This window comes from Primulina huaijiensis, chromosome 7 (genome assembly GCF_012295235.1).
Source record: "Primulina huaijiensis isolate GDHJ02 chromosome 7, ASM1229523v2, whole genome shotgun sequence".
In the NCBI taxonomy this organism is placed as follows: domain Eukaryota; kingdom Viridiplantae; phylum Streptophyta; class Magnoliopsida; order Lamiales; family Gesneriaceae; genus Primulina; species Primulina huaijiensis.
Genome location: NC_133312.1, coordinates 941446 through 962296, shown reverse-complemented (window position 1 = coordinate 962296; position 20851 = coordinate 941446). Strand labels below are relative to the sequence as shown.

Below are 20851 nucleotides of genomic sequence, written 5' to 3'. Positions count from 1 at the left end.
GAGTATACAACTCGATCCTGAAATCGCGAAAAATTGTGCGTTTTGCTTCGATTTTAACCTTAAAAAAAAATTTCAATTTGTCGTTATCTGATTTGCAATGAGATTTAACGTACGTTCTAATTCTGAGAATTAAATATTCAATTTTTTTTTGAAAGTTAATTTATTCATTTTATGTATAAAACATGTATCATATTAAAATAAATCGAAAGTTGACTTAATCAATGGGTTTATCATATTACATATGGGTATGAAATGAAAGAGAGTCAACATGTTATCTCGTGAATAATATGCTCGCTTCGAAAAAAATGTCTTAAAGCTAATTAAATTGACACATTATATAAAATAAATAAATTATTAAAAATTATATTTATTATTTTAAATATCGTGAATCCTACTTCTGAACTCTGTAAATTTTGATTACCTCTACTGTTATATTAAGTCTGGGTATGATTTAAAAATCTTTTTTGGTGTACTCTTACTATCTCTCCTTCACATTTAATGTGTCTATGGATGAAATAAAATATACATTCTCCCCAATTCATTTGCTAGAATAAATTATATGTTAATGCCCATAATCTACCACTAGTGAATTAATTTTGGGCCGAATAAAATTTGGCCCAAAACTAAATAAATTTGTATGTCATGTAAATTAAATTTTGGTACTATCGAACATTCGGACCCGGCCCATTAATCCAAAGAGAGTTGAACGAAGCCCCCTCCAGCTTCGTCACATTTTAAATCCGCCCAGCTTCGTCACACTCCGTTTTAATCAACTCACGATTTTCCTGTTCCTTCCGGACGTTGTTTTCGCTGCTGAAATTCTAATGTTGTAATCTTATTTTTGTAGTTTGTTCTTTAAAAGAAATCCTATTTTGTAGAATTTCAGCTGAAGAAAGAAGACAGAAAAGGAAAAATGGACGCAGGATACAATCCGCGTACTGTTGAGGAAGTTTTTCGAGACTTTAAGGGTCGTCGAGGTGGCCTTATTAAAGCCCTTACTACAGGTGGTCTTTCGAACTGTATTCTTGTGTGCATTTTTTTTCCTAGGTGTATGTCGCTTCGATATTTTTTTTGAAGTGTGGGTTGTTTTGTGTTGTTTTTGTATTTCAGATGTTGAAGAATTCTACCAACAGTGTGATCCTGGTCAGGGGTTTTTACGCGAAATGGGTTTCCTTTTTAGTTGTATATATTTGTTTATTTTATTGAGTTTGAGTACTTTTGTTTCATGTACGATCTAGTTATCTCTTAAAAAATGCTCGTGTTTCGTGTTTTTGTTGAGCAAAATCAAGTGTTGAATTATGGCTAATGACCGTGTATTTCACGGTCTTTATCGGTCCTTGTTACCTTTTGCGCTACACTGAAAAATTCGCTGTGTTTGCGGCAAATCATTAATATTTTGGTATGTTGAAAGGGAAATTATAAACTCCAAGTTGAGCAAATCAGGCTCCGAAATTTATAAAATAGGATAGGATTTGGGATGTGAAGTTTAATAACTAAATCAAGGTCGATTGTTTAAAAGTTGATAATTTCCATTAGTCTATTAATTTGCCAAAGATGCATCAAGTTTTGATACATTTTTTAGGTTTCGCAATCCTTATTATCCATTTTGAGCACTTTCAAGTTTACCATTTCTTGTTAGGTTGTTATTTTTATATGTCGCTGTTGTTGAGTTTTTCATTTTCTTAATATCATTTCTTACTGGTTCCGTTCTGTTCCTAGATTTTTGAATCATATGGCGATGATATTTAGGTATTCGTTGGGTCTTCTTTTCCGCAATTTTACTAATTCAGCTTGTAATCTGTTGTTATTTTTATTCACAGAGAAGGAGAATTTGTGCTTGTATGGATTTCCTAGTGAACAGTGGGAGGTCAATTTACCTGCTGAAGAAGTACCTCCTGAACTCCCAGAGCCTGCTCTGGGAATCAACTTTGCTAGAGATGGAATGCAGGACAAAGATTGGTTATCTCTTGTTGCTGTCCACAGTGACGCGTGGTTGCTTTCTGTTGCCTTCTATTTTGGAGCAAGATTTGGGTTCGATAAAGCTGACAGGTGGATCTTCAATCCCATTTTTGTCATTTACAAGGTCTCATTTATGCCGTTAAGTGGCGGTATAGCATTAAAATAACCGTTGAAATATTTTTAAGAGAAAGGCAGCAAATCAATAGTAATGATGCCAAAATTTCTGTTAAATAAATACTTCCCTAGTAGCCGTCTCCTATATTTCTACTTGTTTCCGTTGAAGGTCGTGTGCAATTAAGATTTTTGTTTGTCTAAGACTTTGATCACTGGAGAAGCTAATTGAATTGAGCATGTGCATGGATGAATTTATGCATATCCTTTATGGTTACAAAATGATGACACCTTTAGGATGCTTTATGGTTTATTTGAATTGTGAAGTTAATGATGTCATAATCTTATTCCTGCTTCTTGGTTCAGGAAGCGCCTTTTTATCATGATCAATGAACTTCCGACCATATTTGAAGTGGTGTCTGGTGCTGCAAAGAAGCAACAAAAGGAGAAATCAGCAGTCTCAAATCTTAGCAGCAACAAATTCAAGCCAAAACCTAAACTAGTAAGAAATCGGAAGTGGAATTTATTTTTATCTGTAACCAAAAGATTTTATTCGCTTTCATACTGCTTGGCTGTGTTCCCATCATTTAACTGCATCTATAATATTATCGGCGTGAATTGGTTAAACAGTCAGCCTTTTTTGAGATTCCATTATATCTGTGAAGATATCGGTCTTTTTTATGTTTTACGAAGCTGATTTCCCGGCATGAGTGTAATTATTAATCTTCTTCTTGGTTGTAATATAACTGCCCTATTTTGTGCAGCTACCAACCGTAGCTCCAGAGAAGATTTCCATATCCCAGGCAAAAGATGACGAAGAAGGGTTGGATGAGGAAGAAGATGAGCATGGGGATGCCCTCTGCGGTGCTTGTGGAGAGAACTACGCATCTGATGAATTCTGGATATGCTGCGACCTATGTGAGAGGTGGTTCCATGGAAAATGTGTCAAGATTACCCCTGCTAGAGCCGAGCACATCAAGCAGTACAAATGCCCTACATGCAGCAACAAGAGAGCTCGACCCTCGTGAAGAACTATCTCTCAGGCTACTTAGTTTGTTGGACCCTTTCCTGTTTATCTGTAATGTTGTGCCAAAAATGTGAATTAGTGCTTGTTGAGGGGGGATCCAATTCTTGGTAATAGGGTCGTTTTATTGTCATCAGTGATTAAGTCATCCTCTGATTTTGTTGGACGGTGATGCTTCTTTCATTAAGTTCCCTGTTTTCCTTGATCTTTTACTTGCCTCAAGTATTTTGCCATATAATCCCTTTTATGCTATGCTCGGAGACGTTTTTCGCGGATTTGGTGTTTGTATTGTACAACAATATATCATCGAGTCTTTTTCAATACACACACAAAATATATGGAGTCCTTTTCAAATATATATAAAGGGAGGCAAATTTAAGGTAATACGCCAGTTCTTGAATACGCCCAACTTTTGTCCATGGATGGTACGCACGTTCAGTTTATGACATCCAAAACCAACTAATATGTGCGAGGATTGTGGTATGTCAATCATGTTTCACCCTGTATGGTTTTTATTATTGGATCTATCTAATCTAATNTTATGTTGATTTATTACCCTTTTATTTATTTTATAATTTGTCATCTTCATTTGGTTATTTAAGTAATTTTTTATGTTAATTTAAAATATTAATTAATAGTGTACTTAAATTTCATTTGTGAGTTTTCTTTTTTACCCTTTCATTTATTTTATATTTTTCATGTTCATGGGGATTTTAAGTAATTTTTCATGTTAGTTAATATGATAATTAATAATGTACTTAACTCAAACAAGATAATTATTATTTTGATTTTATTTTATAATTCAATTTAATTTTACTTTTAAATTTAATATAATTACTTAATTTTATACATTTTCGTTAAATTCATAGAAAATCTCTATCATAATATTATACATTTAAAAAAATTGCTACTATTACTAACATCAATTTTATTTTATTTCTATTACTATTATAAATATGTGACTTTTATTTTTAAACTTCATATTTTATCGTTTTGTTTATTGTCATTTTTCATATTAGTTTAATATCTATTATCTATTACTATTATAAATATATGGGTTTGAATTGTGAGATTACCTTTTTACCCTTTTATTTATTTTATAATTTGTCATTAATAATGTACTTAACCCAAACAAGATAATTATTATTTTGATTTTATTTTCAAATTCAATTTAATTTTACTTTTAAATTTAATTACTTTAATTTATATATTGACATCAAAATCAAAATCATAAAAAATATAAATATATGAGTTTGAAATGTGAGCTTACTATTTTACCCTTTTATTTGTTTTACAATTTATCATGTTCATGAGGTTATTTAAGTCATTTTCTATGTTGATTTACTATAGTCATTAATAATGTACTTAACTCAAACAAGATAATTATTATTTTGATTTTATTTTCAAATTCAATTTAATTTTACTTTTAAATTTAATTACTTTAATTTATATATTGATATCAAAATCATAAAAAAATAACTATCATAAGCTTAACTCAATCAAGTTATTTATTAATTTTATTTTAATTTAAAATTTAAAATTAATCACTTTTGACATTAAATTAATAGAAAATCACTATCATAATGTTATAAATTTAAATAAATTGTTGATATTACAAACATTGAGGGTATAATGGGAAGACAAATGGAGATGAGTGTGATTGAATAAAATTAAATTATTAATAAATGTTAACGTCATGTAAAATATTTTTTTTCCCATTTATAATATAGATATTTTTAGACTACTTACGTATCAAAAGAAATACATGATTGAGAGAAAATGTTTTATACCGAGATAATTATTGTTTTTATTTTACTTTTAAATTTAATATAATTACTTAATTTTATACATTTTCGTTAAATTCATAGAAAATCTCTATCATAATATTATACATTTAAAAAAATTGATAATATTATTAACATCTATTTTAATTTTAATCTTATAAATATATGACTTTTATTTGAAAACTTACTATTTTACAATTTTGTTTGTTTTATAATTTATCATGTTCATGAGGTTTTTTAAGTTATTTTCTACGTTAGTTTATCTATTACTATTATAAATATATGGCTTTTATATCTAAATTTACTATTTTATCATTTTATTTGTTTTATAATTTGTCATGTTCACAAAGTTCTTTAATTTATCTTCTACGTTAGTTTAATAGGATTATTGATAGATTACTTAACTCAATCAAGTTATTTATTATTTTAATTTTACTTTTACTTTTACTTTTAAATTTAAAGCTAATTACTTTAATTTATACATCAAATTAATAGAAAATCACTATCTTAATGTTATACATTAAAAAAATTGTTAATATTACGAACATTAGGATAATAATGGGAAGACGAAAGGAGATGAGTCGGATTGAATAAAAATAAATTATTAATAAATATTAAGGTCATATAAAACTTATTTCTCCCATTTAGAATAGAGATATTTTAAGACTCTTTATGTGTCAATAGAGATACGTGATTGAGAGAAATGTTTGTATGTAAATGATTTCAAACACTGTTTTTAAGCTATTTATTCAATTTTTTGTTATATGTGCTGCTAAATAAATATTATTAAATAATATGATCCATTTGATCATTTTGTGTTCTTACAATGAGATGAGTTTTTTTAGCCTAGAGTTAACATGTTTTATTATTATGTGTCATTTGTATTGATCAGGTTGTGTTTGGATTGTAATAGAAAAAAAGACCACATATCCCACAAAATTGGTTATTTTTCAATTTTTTATTGTTGAGATATTTTGTTAATTTTTAAACACATAATGCATGTTTGTTGTTTGCTTAGATTATATAGTTTGAAGTGATTTAGAAAATATTAAAAATGCCGAAATATTTTTTTGTTTTTACCTTATAAATCAGAATATCAAGTTATAATATTTTTTATTTATTGGGGCAAATGTATTTCCAGACTCGTGTCTATAAATCAATATTTAAAATTTTTACTACATTATTATATTGTCTATTCAAAATTTTTGTATTTAGATTGATAGAAGATATTTGAATTTGAGTTTTTATGTGCTTGCTTATATTATTTTTGTAGTATTATTTATTGTGAAAATAATAGGTGGACTAAAAAATTTTGGTACATTTAGGAGTCCTCTTGTTGACAACAAACATAGATAAATTATTAAAAGATATAATATCCAATAGATTTTTGGCATGCGATTTTGTTCTAATTCAATGATTATGCATGATTCTAAATTTTAATTATATCACCAGTTAACACATGTTTTGTTGTTGCTAGATATATTTTGTCAATGCTCTAATATATTTTTTTGGTTTAAGAAAAATTGTGTGACTTTATATTATAGTTTTACGACTATTTTTCTTAATGGTTTTATTAAAGGATTTTTTCATGATGATTTCCAGGCACCATTTTTCCCTTCGTGTGTTTTTTTCCCTAAAAAAATATGTGGAATATCTATGAAATAATGACGTTAATAAGGTGCTTTCTCTTTATTTGAAAAAAAATATTGGAAAAATTATACAAATTGTGAATAATTTAAGTTAGTATTTAATTTGAGAGTGATTTATGCTTTTTGTTGCTCATATATATTTCCATTTCTGTGTTATTGTACTAAATAAATTATTTTTAAACTTTGACTTATCATTTTTATCTTATCGAGGTTATTTGTGTTATGATTTTTTTTATTCATTTGATTAATATTGTTGGCGGTAATTGATTTTTCTGATATTATATGATGTGTCTTGTTGTTTATATGAAAATAAGTATGAGAGTACACCAATCAAAGCCACATATTTTGGGTCTTCTGTCCTACGAAGAGGATAATAGATGGTTTCTGTGAAATATGTAATTTATTGGTTCTTCATACATATAGTCTACGAAATGCGTCATATTTTGAACAAAAAAGTTAAGACAAATATAGTAGATGAATAAAAGACATGTTAAATAAAAAATAATGTTACATATTACTATGTCTTAATTTCTGTATGGTATAATTCAGGCACATTTTTTATAGATATTTGAAATTAGGTCTAACTAAGCAACATGAAACATATACATATATATTAAATCGTATTTAAAGCAAAATGTTAAGATCAAGAATGATTCAGATTTAAATTTCAATGAAGCACAATGAAGAAGAAATTGAAGAATTGTATGTGTACGTTAACGTAAGTGTTATATAGTGATTATGTTGCTACTTCATGGTTTGCGATATATGGATATCATATAAAATGTCAATATTTCTAAAAAATAAAATAGTTTTTCAAAAAGAAAAAATTTCTTAATTCAAGAAAAAAATACATGAAAAACAAAATGTGCATATTTCTCATTCTATTTATAATGGTATGAGAATAATTCTAAAACGTTGTGGACACAATAGATCAATTTTATGCATTTTGTTGAGACATTGAGCCAGTTTCACTTTCTTTCCTCCAATATTATCTCGATATATTTTGAGGTGGCTAAAAAGTTGTTTTTGTCTCTTTTTTTAGTTAAAGTGTCTAGCCAACTAATCAATATGATATACGATGCTAGCATAGAAAACTCCTCATCAAAAAAATTCACTTAACCAAAGAATTTCTACAATATTTCATAAAATTAATTTTGACTATCATAAAATGCTTATGAAATATAAACAATTGTATTATTAGACGGGATATTGAATAAGACAAATATGTTGACATATATTTGAATAATATCTCATACGCATATCTTAATTACGTTATCTGTATCTTTTCTCAAGATTTTTTAAATACAATTATTAATTTTGTATGTCGTTCCATAAGATATAAAATATTATAAAACAAAATATCAACTCAATAGAAGAAAATTCATTTTGTTTAAATGAATAATATAATATTATGTTCTAGACTCAATAAATTAGATTGAAACTATATCATCCTCATGATATGATGCACGAAATCATTGTTCTAAAGCTTTAAAAAAAATGACGAACGAGATGACTTTCCTGAATTGCGTCAAATTAAACGAGGACACAATTCTAAGATATATTCATTTAAAGAGATTTTCAAGTATTTTTTGTCACAGTGATTGAGAAATAGTTGTTAATAATTTATTAACATTATAGCTATATGTTGACTATATTGATACTAAATATATAAAAATGATATCACAAATATCACAATGTTTGAAGAAGGTGCAACACTATTAATTGATTATGTTGTTGAAGAATATACATGTTATGCATACTTTTAGTCAGAAGTGAAAATCTATCACGACTAAAAGTATTTTTTCTTAAGAGTTGTAGTTAATTGTCAAAAACTGAAAAATCATTTAACAACAAAACAAATAGTCGGAAAAATAAGATTATCAGATAAAAATAATGTAGAAAACCGAAAAAATGTTCGTGATAAGGAAGCAAACTACGAGCATGTCAGATCACATATGAGGATTGTGAATAACATAATAGATGTTAAAAACGATCAGATACTTGTTGAGTATACCAAAATGGTTATATGCATATTATAACAAAATACGACAAAGAGGTGTTGAGTTGTCAAAATCAACCAAGAAGCATATTGAAAAATGTGTCAAGTGGTTAAGATAACTTATCCGATTCATATATATAAAATCTATGGTCATGATTTTTTTATTTTTTGTGACTTAGTTTGTTTCAATTGATAAATGCTATTAGCCATGTTTAATTAATTTAAATATGCTCAAAATTTCGTACATATATTTTCAGTAGTTTAGGTTCTCACGTGCAACGCACGAGCATTTTTCTAGTTTATATAAAATTACTAAATGAATTTTATATAAAACTTTGTGCATAAAGCGAATAATTCAACAATTATCAGTAAAGAGAGAATGATGCCATGTTTAATCGATAAATGTCTTTATGAATGATCACTTTGTTTTTCTACATCACATGTTGATCACCAATCTCATTAACACTTCAAGCCCATTTGAAAAAATGAATGGACATGTTATGTAATAAAGAGATACTTTAAGCTGTATTTATAGATTTATGCTATATCCAAGCCAAAGCCAAGTCAGATCAAGATTTGCTCTTAAATTTCCTTCGGGATTTCAAATCCACGACAATTACAGAAATATTATCCTTGCTACCTCTCTGAAGAGCCAAATTTGACAGATATTCTGCCGCGGATTGTGCCGCAGGATCGACTCCCTCCCCCCGCTCAACTAATGGTTGAGTTCCATTCTTTTTGTGCCAAATTAAGATCCGTTTTCTAGCCACTTCGCATACTTCCTCGTTTGTCAAAACATCCCACAACCCATCGCTGGCTAAAATAAGGCACTCATCGTCTCTGGCACGAGGCATAAACAAGACTTCTGGGTCAGGTATAATCCATGGCTTTAAGTACCTGTCACCTGCACAGATGAAGTAAACAAACTTGAGACACGCTGCAGTGGAGTGGAGCAATTGGGAGACAGGATGAAAGGACTCCTGAACGTTTTGGCCATTTGACAAAAACTAGTAGTTCTAATGTTCTATTCCTCAAAAAGGATCTGAGTTTAATTTCCAGTCTCTCAGGTATATAAAGTAATGAAGAACTCGAATTAAGACAACTTATAATGATTTCATACATTAATACATTTACATTACAAATTTATACAATCGTGACATATAAAAGACATACCTATGGATCTTGACATTGCAAGAACACCGAAAACCCGGTGTCCGTTCCACTGTATCACCTTGCCTCCAGATGCTTCAATTCTAGCATATTCATCTTCTCTATTTGGCTAACATAAAATAGAAAATAAATTTAATAAAAATTAGTTCAGTAAAACCAGACATTATTATAATCTTTGAAGGAGGAAAATTAATCAAGACAACATTTGCTCACTTTATGATCAACAGATAACGCGACTGCTTCTTTACCACGATAAAGGACAGCCCTCGAATCTCCACAGTTGGAAACTATAATGTGGGATGAGCAGACCACTGCCACAACAGCGGTTGACCCCACAGTTTCTGGGGCAACAGGTTCAGATGTGCAATCATTTGCATCAACATATCCACCATGACAGCCTTTGCTAGTCCCCCCTCCAATCTCATCATCAACCTTCAGAAAGCAGCTTGTAAAAACCTTGTTCCACTGCATCTCCCTAGTGTCTCTAATACTCCCATTTACCAAATCATCTTTAACATTGTTTAACTCCTCTTCTAAAGCCAAATGGATCCTATCACGGCAATACTTCGCAACCTACAAGATGAATGTAACGTGGTTGGCTGCGAGTATAAATGTTACCAACAACCAACCCACCAAAACTTTTTACCCAAGCAAACAATTTCAAAAAAGTCAAAATCCTTAGGTTGCATTGGGTGGATGGATCGGTATAACAGAGCAATTGTAATTAACATGATTTGGAAATTTGATCCCAAATGAAAGCTTCTCAACGTAATCAAATGTCCCAAAATAGTCTAAAAATGTATCCAATTTGAAAGGAATTTCAAAATTCAACTTCCCCATATTTAAACAAAAATGATGGATTTGGGCGACTAGATTCAATTCCTTGAAGCTCAAATCCATTAATGGGTAGTGAAATAGAGGAGATAAATTATCATACGAAGTCAAAATCATTGAAAAAATCTAGCTTTTCACGCAGCAGATACAGACACAAACCGCTTATAAATTGGGTTAGATAGGCACCCAATTACCCAATTGATTGTAAAACATCGAAACACGCCCCAACAATTGAAAACTAACTCAAATTACTTCTTAATGAACAATAAATTGCATACCTGAGATCCACCGTGACCATCGTACACCCCAAAGAAATGTGACGTCAGGTGTCTCAAAGTCTGACCAATCCCATCTATCATACGGTCACCAATAAACATCTTGATAGGGATTTTCATAAAATGCGGTACAGCCACAACAGCATCTTCCATCTCCGGTCTATTTCCGCAGATAGAAACGGAACCCCAAAGCGGAATGCAGTCCACTTCAAAGACAGTCTTAACGCCACCTTTCCCAGGATCACTCTCACTGGATAACGGAAGAGCTACAATGGATGCCTTTATGGTAGGTCCATCTGAACATTCTTCATTTGGTTTGGAATTCAGTTTAAGAAATTCACCCGATGTTTTCCGCCGTATGCTTCTTTCCTCCAAAGTAATAACCTTTGCAACTATTTGACCATTGTCAATTCCCTCTATTTTGAGGGCTATAGGCAAGCTACTCTCTGAAGAAAGATTTACAGGCAAGTTTATGTCCGCTGTAGAATCAAGAGGTAGCAACTCAACCGCACTGATAACACTGGGGTCTTCCTCAATTGAGAGAATCTCATCTTCTTTGCTTTCCTGAGCATCATGGATTAACTTACCATTTTCAGTATACTGTGTCATCTTTGACATATCAGGTTTTGCTCCATTTCTCCCATGCAATGTCGAACTGGAATCCCACCTAGAACTAGCAGTATCATCCATAGCTGGATCCGATAGAAAATTTGCTGTTTCGGTCACTAGTTCTAGTCTTTTGATTTCAGTTTGGTTTGAAATTCCTGAACTCTCACAAACAGGATCACCTAAGCTAAGTGCCACGGCAACTGAAGGAGCCATATCTTCCATCATTCGTCTTCTCAACAGCAATAAAAACAAAAGGCTGAGAAAATTTAATTACGCACACAGGGACACAAGTATTCAGCGTTTTATCTCGTAATAGAATTCAATAGCAGATTGAAAACCAGAAAATTTGCGATAACGGACTTTTGGAAATCAGATCTGGTCGAAAAATATACTATATAAAGCTGAAAACAGTTTCAACACCTTAGATTCCCAAAAATTACCATCTCACCTCCACCGCCAACCCTTATATGGTCATGAAATGGAGAAAAAGACCTCAGATCCAACCCTAGCAATAATTCCAAGAAAGGAAACCCAAAGAAAGAACCTTCAAGAAAGCAAAACCAAGCCCCCAAATACACAAGGAAACCCTCAAAGACTCAAACTTGTTGCCACACGGAACATGGGTTTCATGGATCTGAGGGAACCCTTAATAGCCTCTTGAAAATCACGGCTATTTTCAATCTTATCCGACAAACAAAATCCCTTTCTCCAACAATTTTCTCTAGAAAATAAAGATTCATTCCTCAAAAAAGTTCCTCAAAACCCCCACATCTACATTACAAAAGGAAATATAAAATACTGGAAGACAAAGACAAGTGGAGGGTTCTTACCAAAGAATTGAAACACCAACAAAAAGGGCGAAAGGGCTTTCACCATGCTCGGTAATTACTCCCCCTCCGTAGATTTTCCCTCATTTCCTTTATGGCTTTGATAGGGAGAGAGAGAAAGAGAAAGACGTGTGTGGAAAGCTTTGCTACTTCATAGGACACGCGTAGATTCAATTATCTCTCCCATCAATGCTTTTGCGCAGAAAAAAATGTGAAAAAAGAAACAATTTTCATGAGGCAAACTCCAAGAAGACCACGTGTCCTTGTTTGGCTTTGGCAGGAGGAATCGTCTTCTGCCTGGAATTAAATAATGTCATCATCCCTGAATTTAATACTAAAATAATATTAATTGAAAGGCATTTGTTCATGGCATCCTATATATTTGAAGATTTAGAAGTCAAAAATTAATTAAATGTATGAAATAAAAGCATCTTAAATTTCCAGGACCTTTTCAAGTTGACATTTTTAGCGAGAAAAACATATGAATTGATTGAATATTAGACAAGAATAAAATACAATAAAATAAAAAGAGACAAGAAAAAAGAATTTATGGTGCCCAAAATTTCCATATCGCCATATTTTTCTGTTTCGAGGTAATTTTAATGCTAAAAAGTCACATTTTAAATTTTTTTCAATTTTTTTCCTACCTTTTTCAACTATTAGTAATTTGCCTTCACTCCCCTTTCGTCGTTCTAGCAAAAGAACCAAATAGAGGAAAACTAATAATATTATATAATGACATATTATATTCAACTTCTTTCATTACATAAATAAATAGATAATAAAAAAAAAAGTAAAAATTGATGCCATTGTTTTGTATTTTAATCTCTTTTGTAATATTTGTCTTTTTATGTTTAAAATTGAGTGTTAGGTTATACCTTTCATTTTTCTTTTTTTATATAAATTGAGATCTTTTTCTTCAAATGTGTTACGTGTCATGTCGAAACTTGATAACAACCGCAAAATTTTATAAAAATATCGATTTAGAACTAAAATTTTAGTTCAATTCCAAGGAAAATTAAGACTCTAGTTTAAAAACTATATTATTTCGGTCCAATTTGTAAGTTGGAATATTTCATTTCACCATATCTAGGAGTGGGAAAAAATACCGATTTTTCGGTATACCGAAATTATCGTACCAAAAAAAATACCGAATTTACCGAATTTGCGGTATACCGATGATTTTGGTACGGTACGGTAACAATACCGAATTTTTCGATACTATAACAGTATGTAATTTGAAAATTTCGGTATATACCGAAATACCGAAAAAAATATACAAAATTTTTAAATATATAATATTTTAAAACAATAAATTTATAAAAAATTTAAAACGTAAAGTTTTTTTTCGGTATATACTGATACCGTACCGAAATCTCAGTATACCGTACAATTTCGGTATAATCGATATGCTAGTTATATTACTTATATGTACTGAAATTTTCGGTACACTGAAATTTTCGGTACGGTATCGGTATGAATTTTCTCATATCGTAATTTTCGATACGATATATGATTTTGGTACGGTATACCACCCCTGGTCCATATTTAACCGGAATCAAATCATATACACTTTTTTGTGATTTAAATCGAAGAAGTGCATCTGAACCAGAGCTAAGTAATCATAGCTGAATTAAACAACTTTTAAAATTTTATATTTAGAAAAACACTTTTTTATATATACAACTATTTGTTATTATCTAATATCTTGAATAAAAGTTGTGAAATTTATCCAATTATGTGTGTTATTCGACTTAAAATTGAAGAAAATGAAACCACGCATAATTCATGTATAAATATAGGTTTCTTAATAACAATAACAAAAAAACCTCCCATTTTGTGTGTATTCTAGAACCCTATTACAAGGGGTTAAAACTTTAAAATAAAAATAACAAATTTAAGTTTTTTTCAAAAAAGTCGAGGAAATGGTCTCTCTTCCTGGTGGCCTTGGTGTAAATACATGCATGCAACTCAACTCAACTCAACTCAAGACTTGATCCTCCAAGTATAGGCCACATTTACGCTTACAAAACAAAATAACAATAAATATTGGTGTCGATCATAGTCTTCACATTTCCATCACTTTTTTTTCCCTACACGACAACGTGGCTTCATGGCTGGGCAGGATTGGTAGCGCCACGCAGCAACGGAGACCTATCCAGGGGAATTGCTGCACGGCGCCACCATTCCTTCGCCATGCAGCCCTACAACATGGCAATTCATGAACGACGAATTATTATATTAACATTGCTGATGAAGGGAATATACCCACTGTCGTGGCCATCAACATAGACAAGAACAGCCAACACGCCGTGAAATGGGCCGTCGAGAATTCGAAGTTGAACGACAATTGAATCGTCCTCCTACATGTTATATGCACTCAACCATGTTTATCTACATGTGGGTGCTAGCTTATTCTAAAATATAGGGTGGCACCAGCCAAGAGGGAATCAGTTTATCTTATTTGTTATCGAGGGTGGTCTGACTTTAATTCTTTTTATAAGATCTACTTATAAACATTTAACCTTTTTTACTATCATGGGGCAAATTCCCCTCGACCATCTAGCAAGTCCTCTTGTGGCATTCAGGATTTTTATTTTGAATTCTCAATAGGAGAAATTTGCATAACATGACATTTGGATTAAAATTGAGCTTTTTGCTTATCTTCAACTTTAGTTTAATCCTTAAACTCATGCATCTTAATTGTGTTGGGCAGTGGAATTGATCCCTAAAGAAGGGCGTGCACCAACTCAACCTGAAATGCAGCACTTGTTCCTCCCTTCCCGTGGCTTTTGTGCTCGAAAAGCGGTAATCAACACATAATTGAAACACACCTTTTGGGGGCTTTCTAGTAGTCTAGTCATTTCTTACTGGGATTTAGTTGGATTTTGGTAAAAGATTAACTAACTGGTAACATAATACTATTGAGGTCATGAAATACTACACTGATAGCTAGCTATATGCTTTTTCAACTACTAATTATATGTTTACGACTTTCAGATTCGTGTATAAGATGTGGTTCTCCACGGCCATGACATAGCAAAAACGCTATGTGAGTATGCAGATGCTAACCCCACCACCACCATTGTTCTTGGCGCCTCAACACGAAACGCGATTTCAAGGTATGTGTACATAAATGATTTGTTTCTTAAACCAGTACTTTTATTCCTCATGATATAATAACATACCCTGGGTCTAAATTATTGGATCGACCTTGACATAGCAGCAGCCAATATGGCTTTTCAACTTGTCTTATAGCAAGGTTTAGAACTTGGAAAGTTTACAGTGTAGATAATGCAGAGTTTTCATGTCAAGGTTGATCCAATCATTTAGACGTTACAGTGTAGATAATGCAGAGTTCTCTGTTCCACAACGAATACAGTCATCCATTTTGGGAAAATAAATAGATACATGTGGCAGCAGGGGTAATGGTCTTCTCTGATGGGGGAAAACAAAATTCTTATATAGCGTACTTAAAAGTTAAAGAGAAGTTTCACCTCCGTGTATTGAAACGCTCCCATGACTGTGCTTCCATGTAAGCCTTCTTACACAGCTTTTGGTGTTGTGTAATAGCAGGGCATTTAGAAATGCAGATGTTCCAAGTTGTGCAGCAAAGTATGCACCTGATTCTTGCTCGGTTTACTTAGTATCAAAGGGTGGAAAAGCTCTGGAAATCAAATTTGCAATTGAACTGGGCACTCCAATCTCTCCTGAATTTCTTGGGTAAATCAAAACATTCCGGTGAATTGCATTCATCATGGATTTTGCCAATGTGGCATACCATCCTACTATAATTGAGCATACTGAAAGCGTAAACTATTATTGACCAAGTTATATGTACGTCAATTTTTAGGCTTAGTTGGTAACTTGGTATCAGAGCTTGTGCATGACAATTTCATTCTTTTCGACCATATATGAACCCTCGGTTTACCTGCATCTCTCTAAGTGCCTCATCCAGTTGAAGTTGACCAACCTAAACCCGAGTCTCTGCAGCTCCATATCTAGCTACGCATAAGGGCACATTAAGGTTAAAGTTATAAACTAATGGTGGCTCACCACCCGCTCAAGCTTTAAGATATAGTGGAAAATCAAAAGCGTAAAGTGCTACTTTTAAGGGACAAGATGTAATTTATATTTATATTTTATTTTCACATAGCATAATACATCAGTTTATTCTTTACGGTTCCAAATGACATTATTGTAGCTCAATTTGGCTCATGAAAAGTAGTTCGCGTGGAGTTGCAGAACAGAGGCGGAAACATCTTTAGATTTGTTGAACAGGCAAAGACCAGTGGACATTATCAAGAGTACATACCCTCAGAATTCACCAAACAACTTCACGGCACATCAGCAAACAGCATCATGAATTAAGCCATTTTTAACTAGCAAGACTCCGTCCCCTCATAGCTCATTGAGCAGCAACGAGTTTCAGCAAATGGTGCAATGGGAAAGCCACTACAAAAGCAAGAATCTTACTTCGGTGAATTCACCAAGCAGTAGTTATAATTACACACCCTATGGAAGCAACAATGTGTCGTCTCTTGATTCAATGGGAAGTAACCGCAGTGAGTTGGGGCTCAGCCAGGTAGCTGGTAACAAGATTTCTGGAATTGAAAATGGTCTCATGATTCAAACCTATGATATCTCGATCAATTTTCCATGCGGCTCGAGTGATCAATCTGAAGCACACAGCTTCAATTCTGATGTTTCCATTGAGTTCTTGGATAATTACAGTGAATCGGATTCTTCCATTAGCTCTAATTCCTCACAAGCAGCTGTAAGTTGTATAGTTTCTCAACTCGCAAGACTACAAGGTATAACAGTATTGGACATTGCTCCTTATCATCTTATCATTCGATGATAAAATTAAATCATGATTTCAAACAGAGTTTTATGTCTGATGTCGATAAGACTTATCTTATTGGCTTAAGTTTTGCGTTAAGCTTGAGTTATAAGAAGATATTACCAAACATCATTCAATCGTGTACCTTGACAATTCTTTTGTTGAAACCACATTCCTTATTCTCTTGATGAGGTATCTGTTTTCTGCTTTTCGTTTCTAGTTCTGCCACAAAATGGTAATGAAATTGGTTAATATTAGACATGATAATGTTGGTTACATCATTTCGTAACACAATGGCTGTGGCAGGAAGTGGAGGATGAATTGAGGAGATTAAAATTAGAGCTAAAACATGCGACATCAAAGTACAATGCAGCATGCGTAGAAGCTGCAACTGCTAATGAGAAGGCAATCAGTTTACAATGACAACATTGCTGTAAAAAAAGACATTTTCTAGGCAAAACTTAATAAAATGATATTTAATTTCAGGTAAGGGAGATTGACCAATGGAAGACAGAAGAGACACGTAAATCAGAAGTTGCAAATCATGCACAAGAATCCACATTAGCCATAGTTAAAAGAGAGAAGCAAAAGTATAAGGCTGCAGTTTTAGTAGCAACTAAGGCTCAACGCATAGCAGAGTTAGAGTCAGAGAGAAGAAGGCATGCTGAAATGAAGTTCAAGCACGAGGCTGATGAGAAACAGACGGCAGTGGACGCATTAGCGTGGAATGTTATAAAATATAGGAAGTACTCAATCAATGAAATTGAAGCCGCGACAAATTATTTCTCTGATTCTGATAAAATTGGTGAAGGTGGATACGTGCCGGTTTACAAGGCTTTTCTGGATCACACGCCTGTTGCAATAAAGATTCTGTAGGCCAGATTTTCCACAAGGTCAACAGCAGTTCCAAAGAGAGGTTGGTAAATATTCTATCCTAGAAATATAATAAACCACATAATGAAACTTGACCCTTTTTCAGTTAAGAAGCAACAAATGTCTCTTCCCCTAGATGGGTAGGATAAAATTCAAAGCCGTCCGAAAATGTTCAATAAACCTTTCTGGGGTAATGTACCACATGAACAGATCAAACTCCAATTCATGCTTTCGCATCAAGTATACAACGTTCGTAAAAATGGCATTTCCAAGATTACAATGTCAAAAATCGGAATAATCTTCAATTTTCTCTCATGTGTACAATTGTTGCAGGTTGAGGTTCTGAGCAGCATGAGACATCCGCATATGGGTATCCTGTTGGGTGCCTGTCTAGAGAATGGTTGCCTCGTATATGAATACATGGAAAATGGCAGTTTAGAAGACAGGCTTTACCGTAAAATTGGTACTCCACCATTGTCTTGGAGAGCCTGTTTCAGAATAGCTGCAGAAATTGCAATTACCTTGAACTTTCTGCATCAGACAAGACCAAAGCCACTTGTGCATCGTGATCTCAAACATGCCAACATTCTCTTAGACAAAAACATGCAAAATTATGAAGGGTTACAGACCAAGGATACTTTTTGCCCCTTTTTCTAGCTGTATGTCTCCTGTCCCTGCCAGGTCTTCATCAACTAGCAAGTTCTTTTTGGATAACTCTGATATCGGAAAACAAGCAGGCCCCTATTACTTCGTTTTAATATTAGAAATGAGTTGCGTTTATTCATCAAGAAAACAAGGGAGACTGTGTGGGCTGTTAAATATCTCATTTAACTTGGATTCTGTGGCATTTAATATTTTAATACCTCTAACAAGCCCCATCCATGCCAGACTTATTCTATTTTTATGATATTTAAAATTAGAATCAAGACCCAAACCAAAGTCCTCACCGTTGCATCAAAATAATATACATTCTAGGGGTTTTTGTTCTTATAAATTAGAAGAAATGGATGTCATCAAAGATCAATTTGTTACAGAGTTAAAAGCAAGTTTTGAAAATTTATCTCGATGGCACATATTTTAAAGCATCATTTACCTATGACGTACAAAGCAAGTAAAATACAAAATAGATAAATAACATGAAATGTGTTATAAACACGAACACAACTATGAGGTCGTTAAACACAAAAATAGGAGAGTTCAATTCAGCTTTTAAAAAAATAATACATGGAGATGTTATTAATTGCCTAATCCAACAAAATCAATTAACGGGCAGCTACAAATTATTTTTCTGAATTTTGAATGTCACTGTAATCAGATTTTTAAAAATAATACATGGAGATGTTATTAATTGCCTAATTCAAAAAATCAATTAACCGGCAGCTACAAATTAGTTTACTCCCCATCACAATAATCCAACATCTAACTATACATTACCAAACCTTCACAATTCTATTACAGTTCCCCTTGTTAAGGGGTTGAACAATTACCGTAGAAGATAGGCGAGAGAGAGTGAATAAACCTTAACAAGAGCCAATGCATCAGATGAGAAATCACAAGCATAAACAAAGAGCTTAGGGTATGTAGCAATAAGAGGAAAGATGGTGTTCCCAGCTCCACAACCCATCTGTAACAAACAGGTCAGAAATTTAATTCCCGATCACGATGTCAAATGGATAGTCACAAACATTTACTTGGCAAAGGTAATCATACAAGCTTATTATCCCAGGAACAAACGATTTTGTTGCAGTTGCTAAAATTTAGAAAGCAGCTTTCTATGGACCAAAACTAGAGCAATTAGAAAGTTAATGATCAAGACTTGATTTCGCTCAACCTACTCACGTGCTATATCTAGATTCTAGACTGTCAATAAGAATACAGCGCCATATTCACAGAAATAAACAACTACAGCATGAGATTCCAATTCGTGAAATTGCTCGATAAACTATCCGCAAAACTGTTATAATATCCGTTCAAGAGAAGGAAAAAAAACTCGTTAGATACCTTCTCAAATTAGAAAACCATCACCTCTAAAAGTACTTTTCCATCAGCAAAAACACCCCTACCATCACCAGCACCACCATCATTATCTTCCAAAAAGTATTTGCCCCAATCCTTCTCCAAATAATGCCTGTCTTCGAAAAATTGAAACAGGAAATTTCCAAAATAAAAACAAAGTGAAGGTCAAAATAGCAGGAAAAACAATATCAGAAGCCTAATAACTGATACCCCGCTAGGAAAAAAACTTGTCCCAGTACTTGAGCGACTTTCTGCTGAAATGGTGTTCGTAGTCCTCGTAAAAACCGCGTTGGCAGAAGTATGTTGGGAGAATGCAAGCGTTCGGAAAACAGCGGGAAATACCGGGCGACGAAGACAAAAACGACAGCGTTGCCAGAGTCTCTTCTTCTGCATGCGTTGAATGCGACTTCAATGTGATTGCATAAAAGTGCTATTTGTACTGCCTCGAAGGTGACAACTAATCGATTACACCGAGTAAATCTAATTTTTAGGTTTAAAATTTTGCGATGTGAGCCTTTTTTGTCAAAACATTTTATTGTAGGGGAGGATTTGATTTGGTTGGAGTGTCATGATTTGAGGATATCATAATTATGAGCTAAAATCCTTCGTTTCCATACACAATCTAAAATTATCTCAAAAAATGAGATAAAAGAAAAAGTATACTCAATGACTTCGTGTGTGTATTTATATATATATATATATATATATACATGTGTAATTTTTTTTAAATATATTCACAAAAGTTACAGATATTCACAAAGGAGAAACCAAAAATAATGTTTCTTGTTCATTTTTGGACAATAAAAATATATTTAGAAATAATACAAGACACCAATAAAAATCAAATGAGTTTGTCGTACGCATAGGAATGTTTAAAC

General features: G+C 32.6%; 3 protein-coding genes and 1 long non-coding RNA gene across 23 annotated transcripts; 2 read left to right on the top strand and 2 right to left on the bottom strand.

Annotated features, from left to right (window-relative positions):
• Positions 1-723: 723 nt before the first annotated feature.
• On the top strand, positions 724-3299 carry LOC140981436 (PHD finger protein ALFIN-LIKE 5-like). The gene is made up of 5 exons (XM_073447839.1): positions 724-1004; positions 1111-1143; positions 1821-2049; positions 2437-2572; positions 2835-3299. The coding sequence occupies exons 1-5, from the start codon at positions 914-916 to the stop codon at positions 3096-3098; spliced, it is 753 nt and encodes a 250-aa protein (XP_073303940.1). The 5' UTR covers positions 724-913; the 3' UTR covers positions 3099-3299.
• A 5596-nt stretch (positions 3300-8895) lies between these two features.
• On the bottom strand, positions 8896-12469 carry LOC140980676 (protein phosphatase 2C 16-like). 3 transcript variants are annotated; one of them, XM_073446655.1, is made up of 5 exons: positions 12245-12469; positions 10809-11614; positions 9910-10269; positions 9700-9805; positions 8896-9430 (listed from the first exon to the last, which is right to left on the bottom strand). In XM_073446655.1, exons 1-5 carry the CDS (start codon positions 12288-12290, stop codon positions 9096-9098), a joined length of 1653 nt encoding a protein of 550 aa, XP_073302756.1. In that variant the 5' UTR covers positions 12291-12469; the 3' UTR covers positions 8896-9095. The 3 variants fall into 3 exon arrangements, with proteins under 3 accessions (XP_073302756.1, XP_073302759.1, XP_073302757.1); XM_073446658.1 differs by having other exon boundaries at positions 10809-11643; positions 12245-12463; XM_073446656.1 differs by having other exon boundaries at positions 10809-11670; positions 12245-12461.
• Positions 12470-14467: 1998 nt separating this feature from the next.
• LOC140980562 (uncharacterized) lies at positions 14468-20633 on the bottom strand. Of its 18 annotated transcripts, none has more exons than XR_012175983.1 (6): positions 20184-20628; positions 19959-20085; positions 18411-19581; positions 17230-17306; positions 16557-17048; positions 15607-16242 (listed from the first exon to the last, which is right to left on the bottom strand). It is a non-coding gene; the product is annotated as an uncharacterized lncRNA (long non-coding RNA). The 18 variants fall into 18 exon arrangements; XR_012175981.1 differs by having other exon boundaries at positions 16557-17016; positions 20184-20627; XR_012175969.1 differs by adding an exon at positions 14468-14604 and having other exon boundaries at positions 15739-16242; positions 16557-19581; positions 20184-20627.
• On the top strand, positions 16677-17507 carry LOC140980561 (uncharacterized). The gene is made up of 2 exons (XM_073446452.1): positions 16677-17018; positions 17391-17507. Exons 1-2 carry the CDS (start codon positions 16677-16679, stop codon positions 17505-17507), a joined length of 459 nt encoding a protein of 152 aa, XP_073302553.1.
• Positions 20634-20851: the final 218 nt, after the last annotated feature.

Excerpts from the sequence above, each read along its gene's own strand:
- LOC140981436 (XM_073447839.1), top strand. The coding sequence starts at position 914 with ATGGACGCAGGATACAATCCGCGTACTGTTGAGGAAGTTTTTCGAGAC. Across the intron at positions 2,050-2,436 it reads GGGTTCGATAAAGCTGACAG|GAAGCGCCTTTTTATCATGA; the intron begins GTGGATCTTCAA and ends TTCTTGGTTCAG. Across the intron at positions 2,573-2,834 it reads TCAAGCCAAAACCTAAACTA|CTACCAACCGTAGCTCCAGA; the intron begins GTAAGAAATCGG and ends TATTTTGTGCAG.
- LOC140980676 (XM_073446655.1), bottom strand. The coding sequence starts at position 12,290 with ATGGTGAAAGCCCTTTCGCCCTTTTTGTTGGTGTTTCAATTCTTTG. Across the intron at positions 11,615-12,244 it reads GTTGGTGTTTCAATTCTTTG|TTGCCGTGGCACTTAGCTTA; the intron begins GTAAGAACCCTC and ends TGGCTCCTTCAG. Across the intron at positions 9,431-9,699 it reads TGCAATGTCAAGATCCATAG|GTGACAGGTACTTAAAGCCA; the intron begins GTATGTCTTTTA and ends TCATCTGTGCAG.
- LOC140980561 (XM_073446452.1), top strand. The coding sequence starts at position 16,677 with ATGGTGCAATGGGAAAGCCACTACAAAAGCAAGAATCTTACTTCGGTG. Across the intron at positions 17,019-17,390 it reads CTAATTCCTCACAAGCAGCT|GAAGTGGAGGATGAATTGAG; the intron begins GTAAGTTGTATA and ends TGGCTGTGGCAG.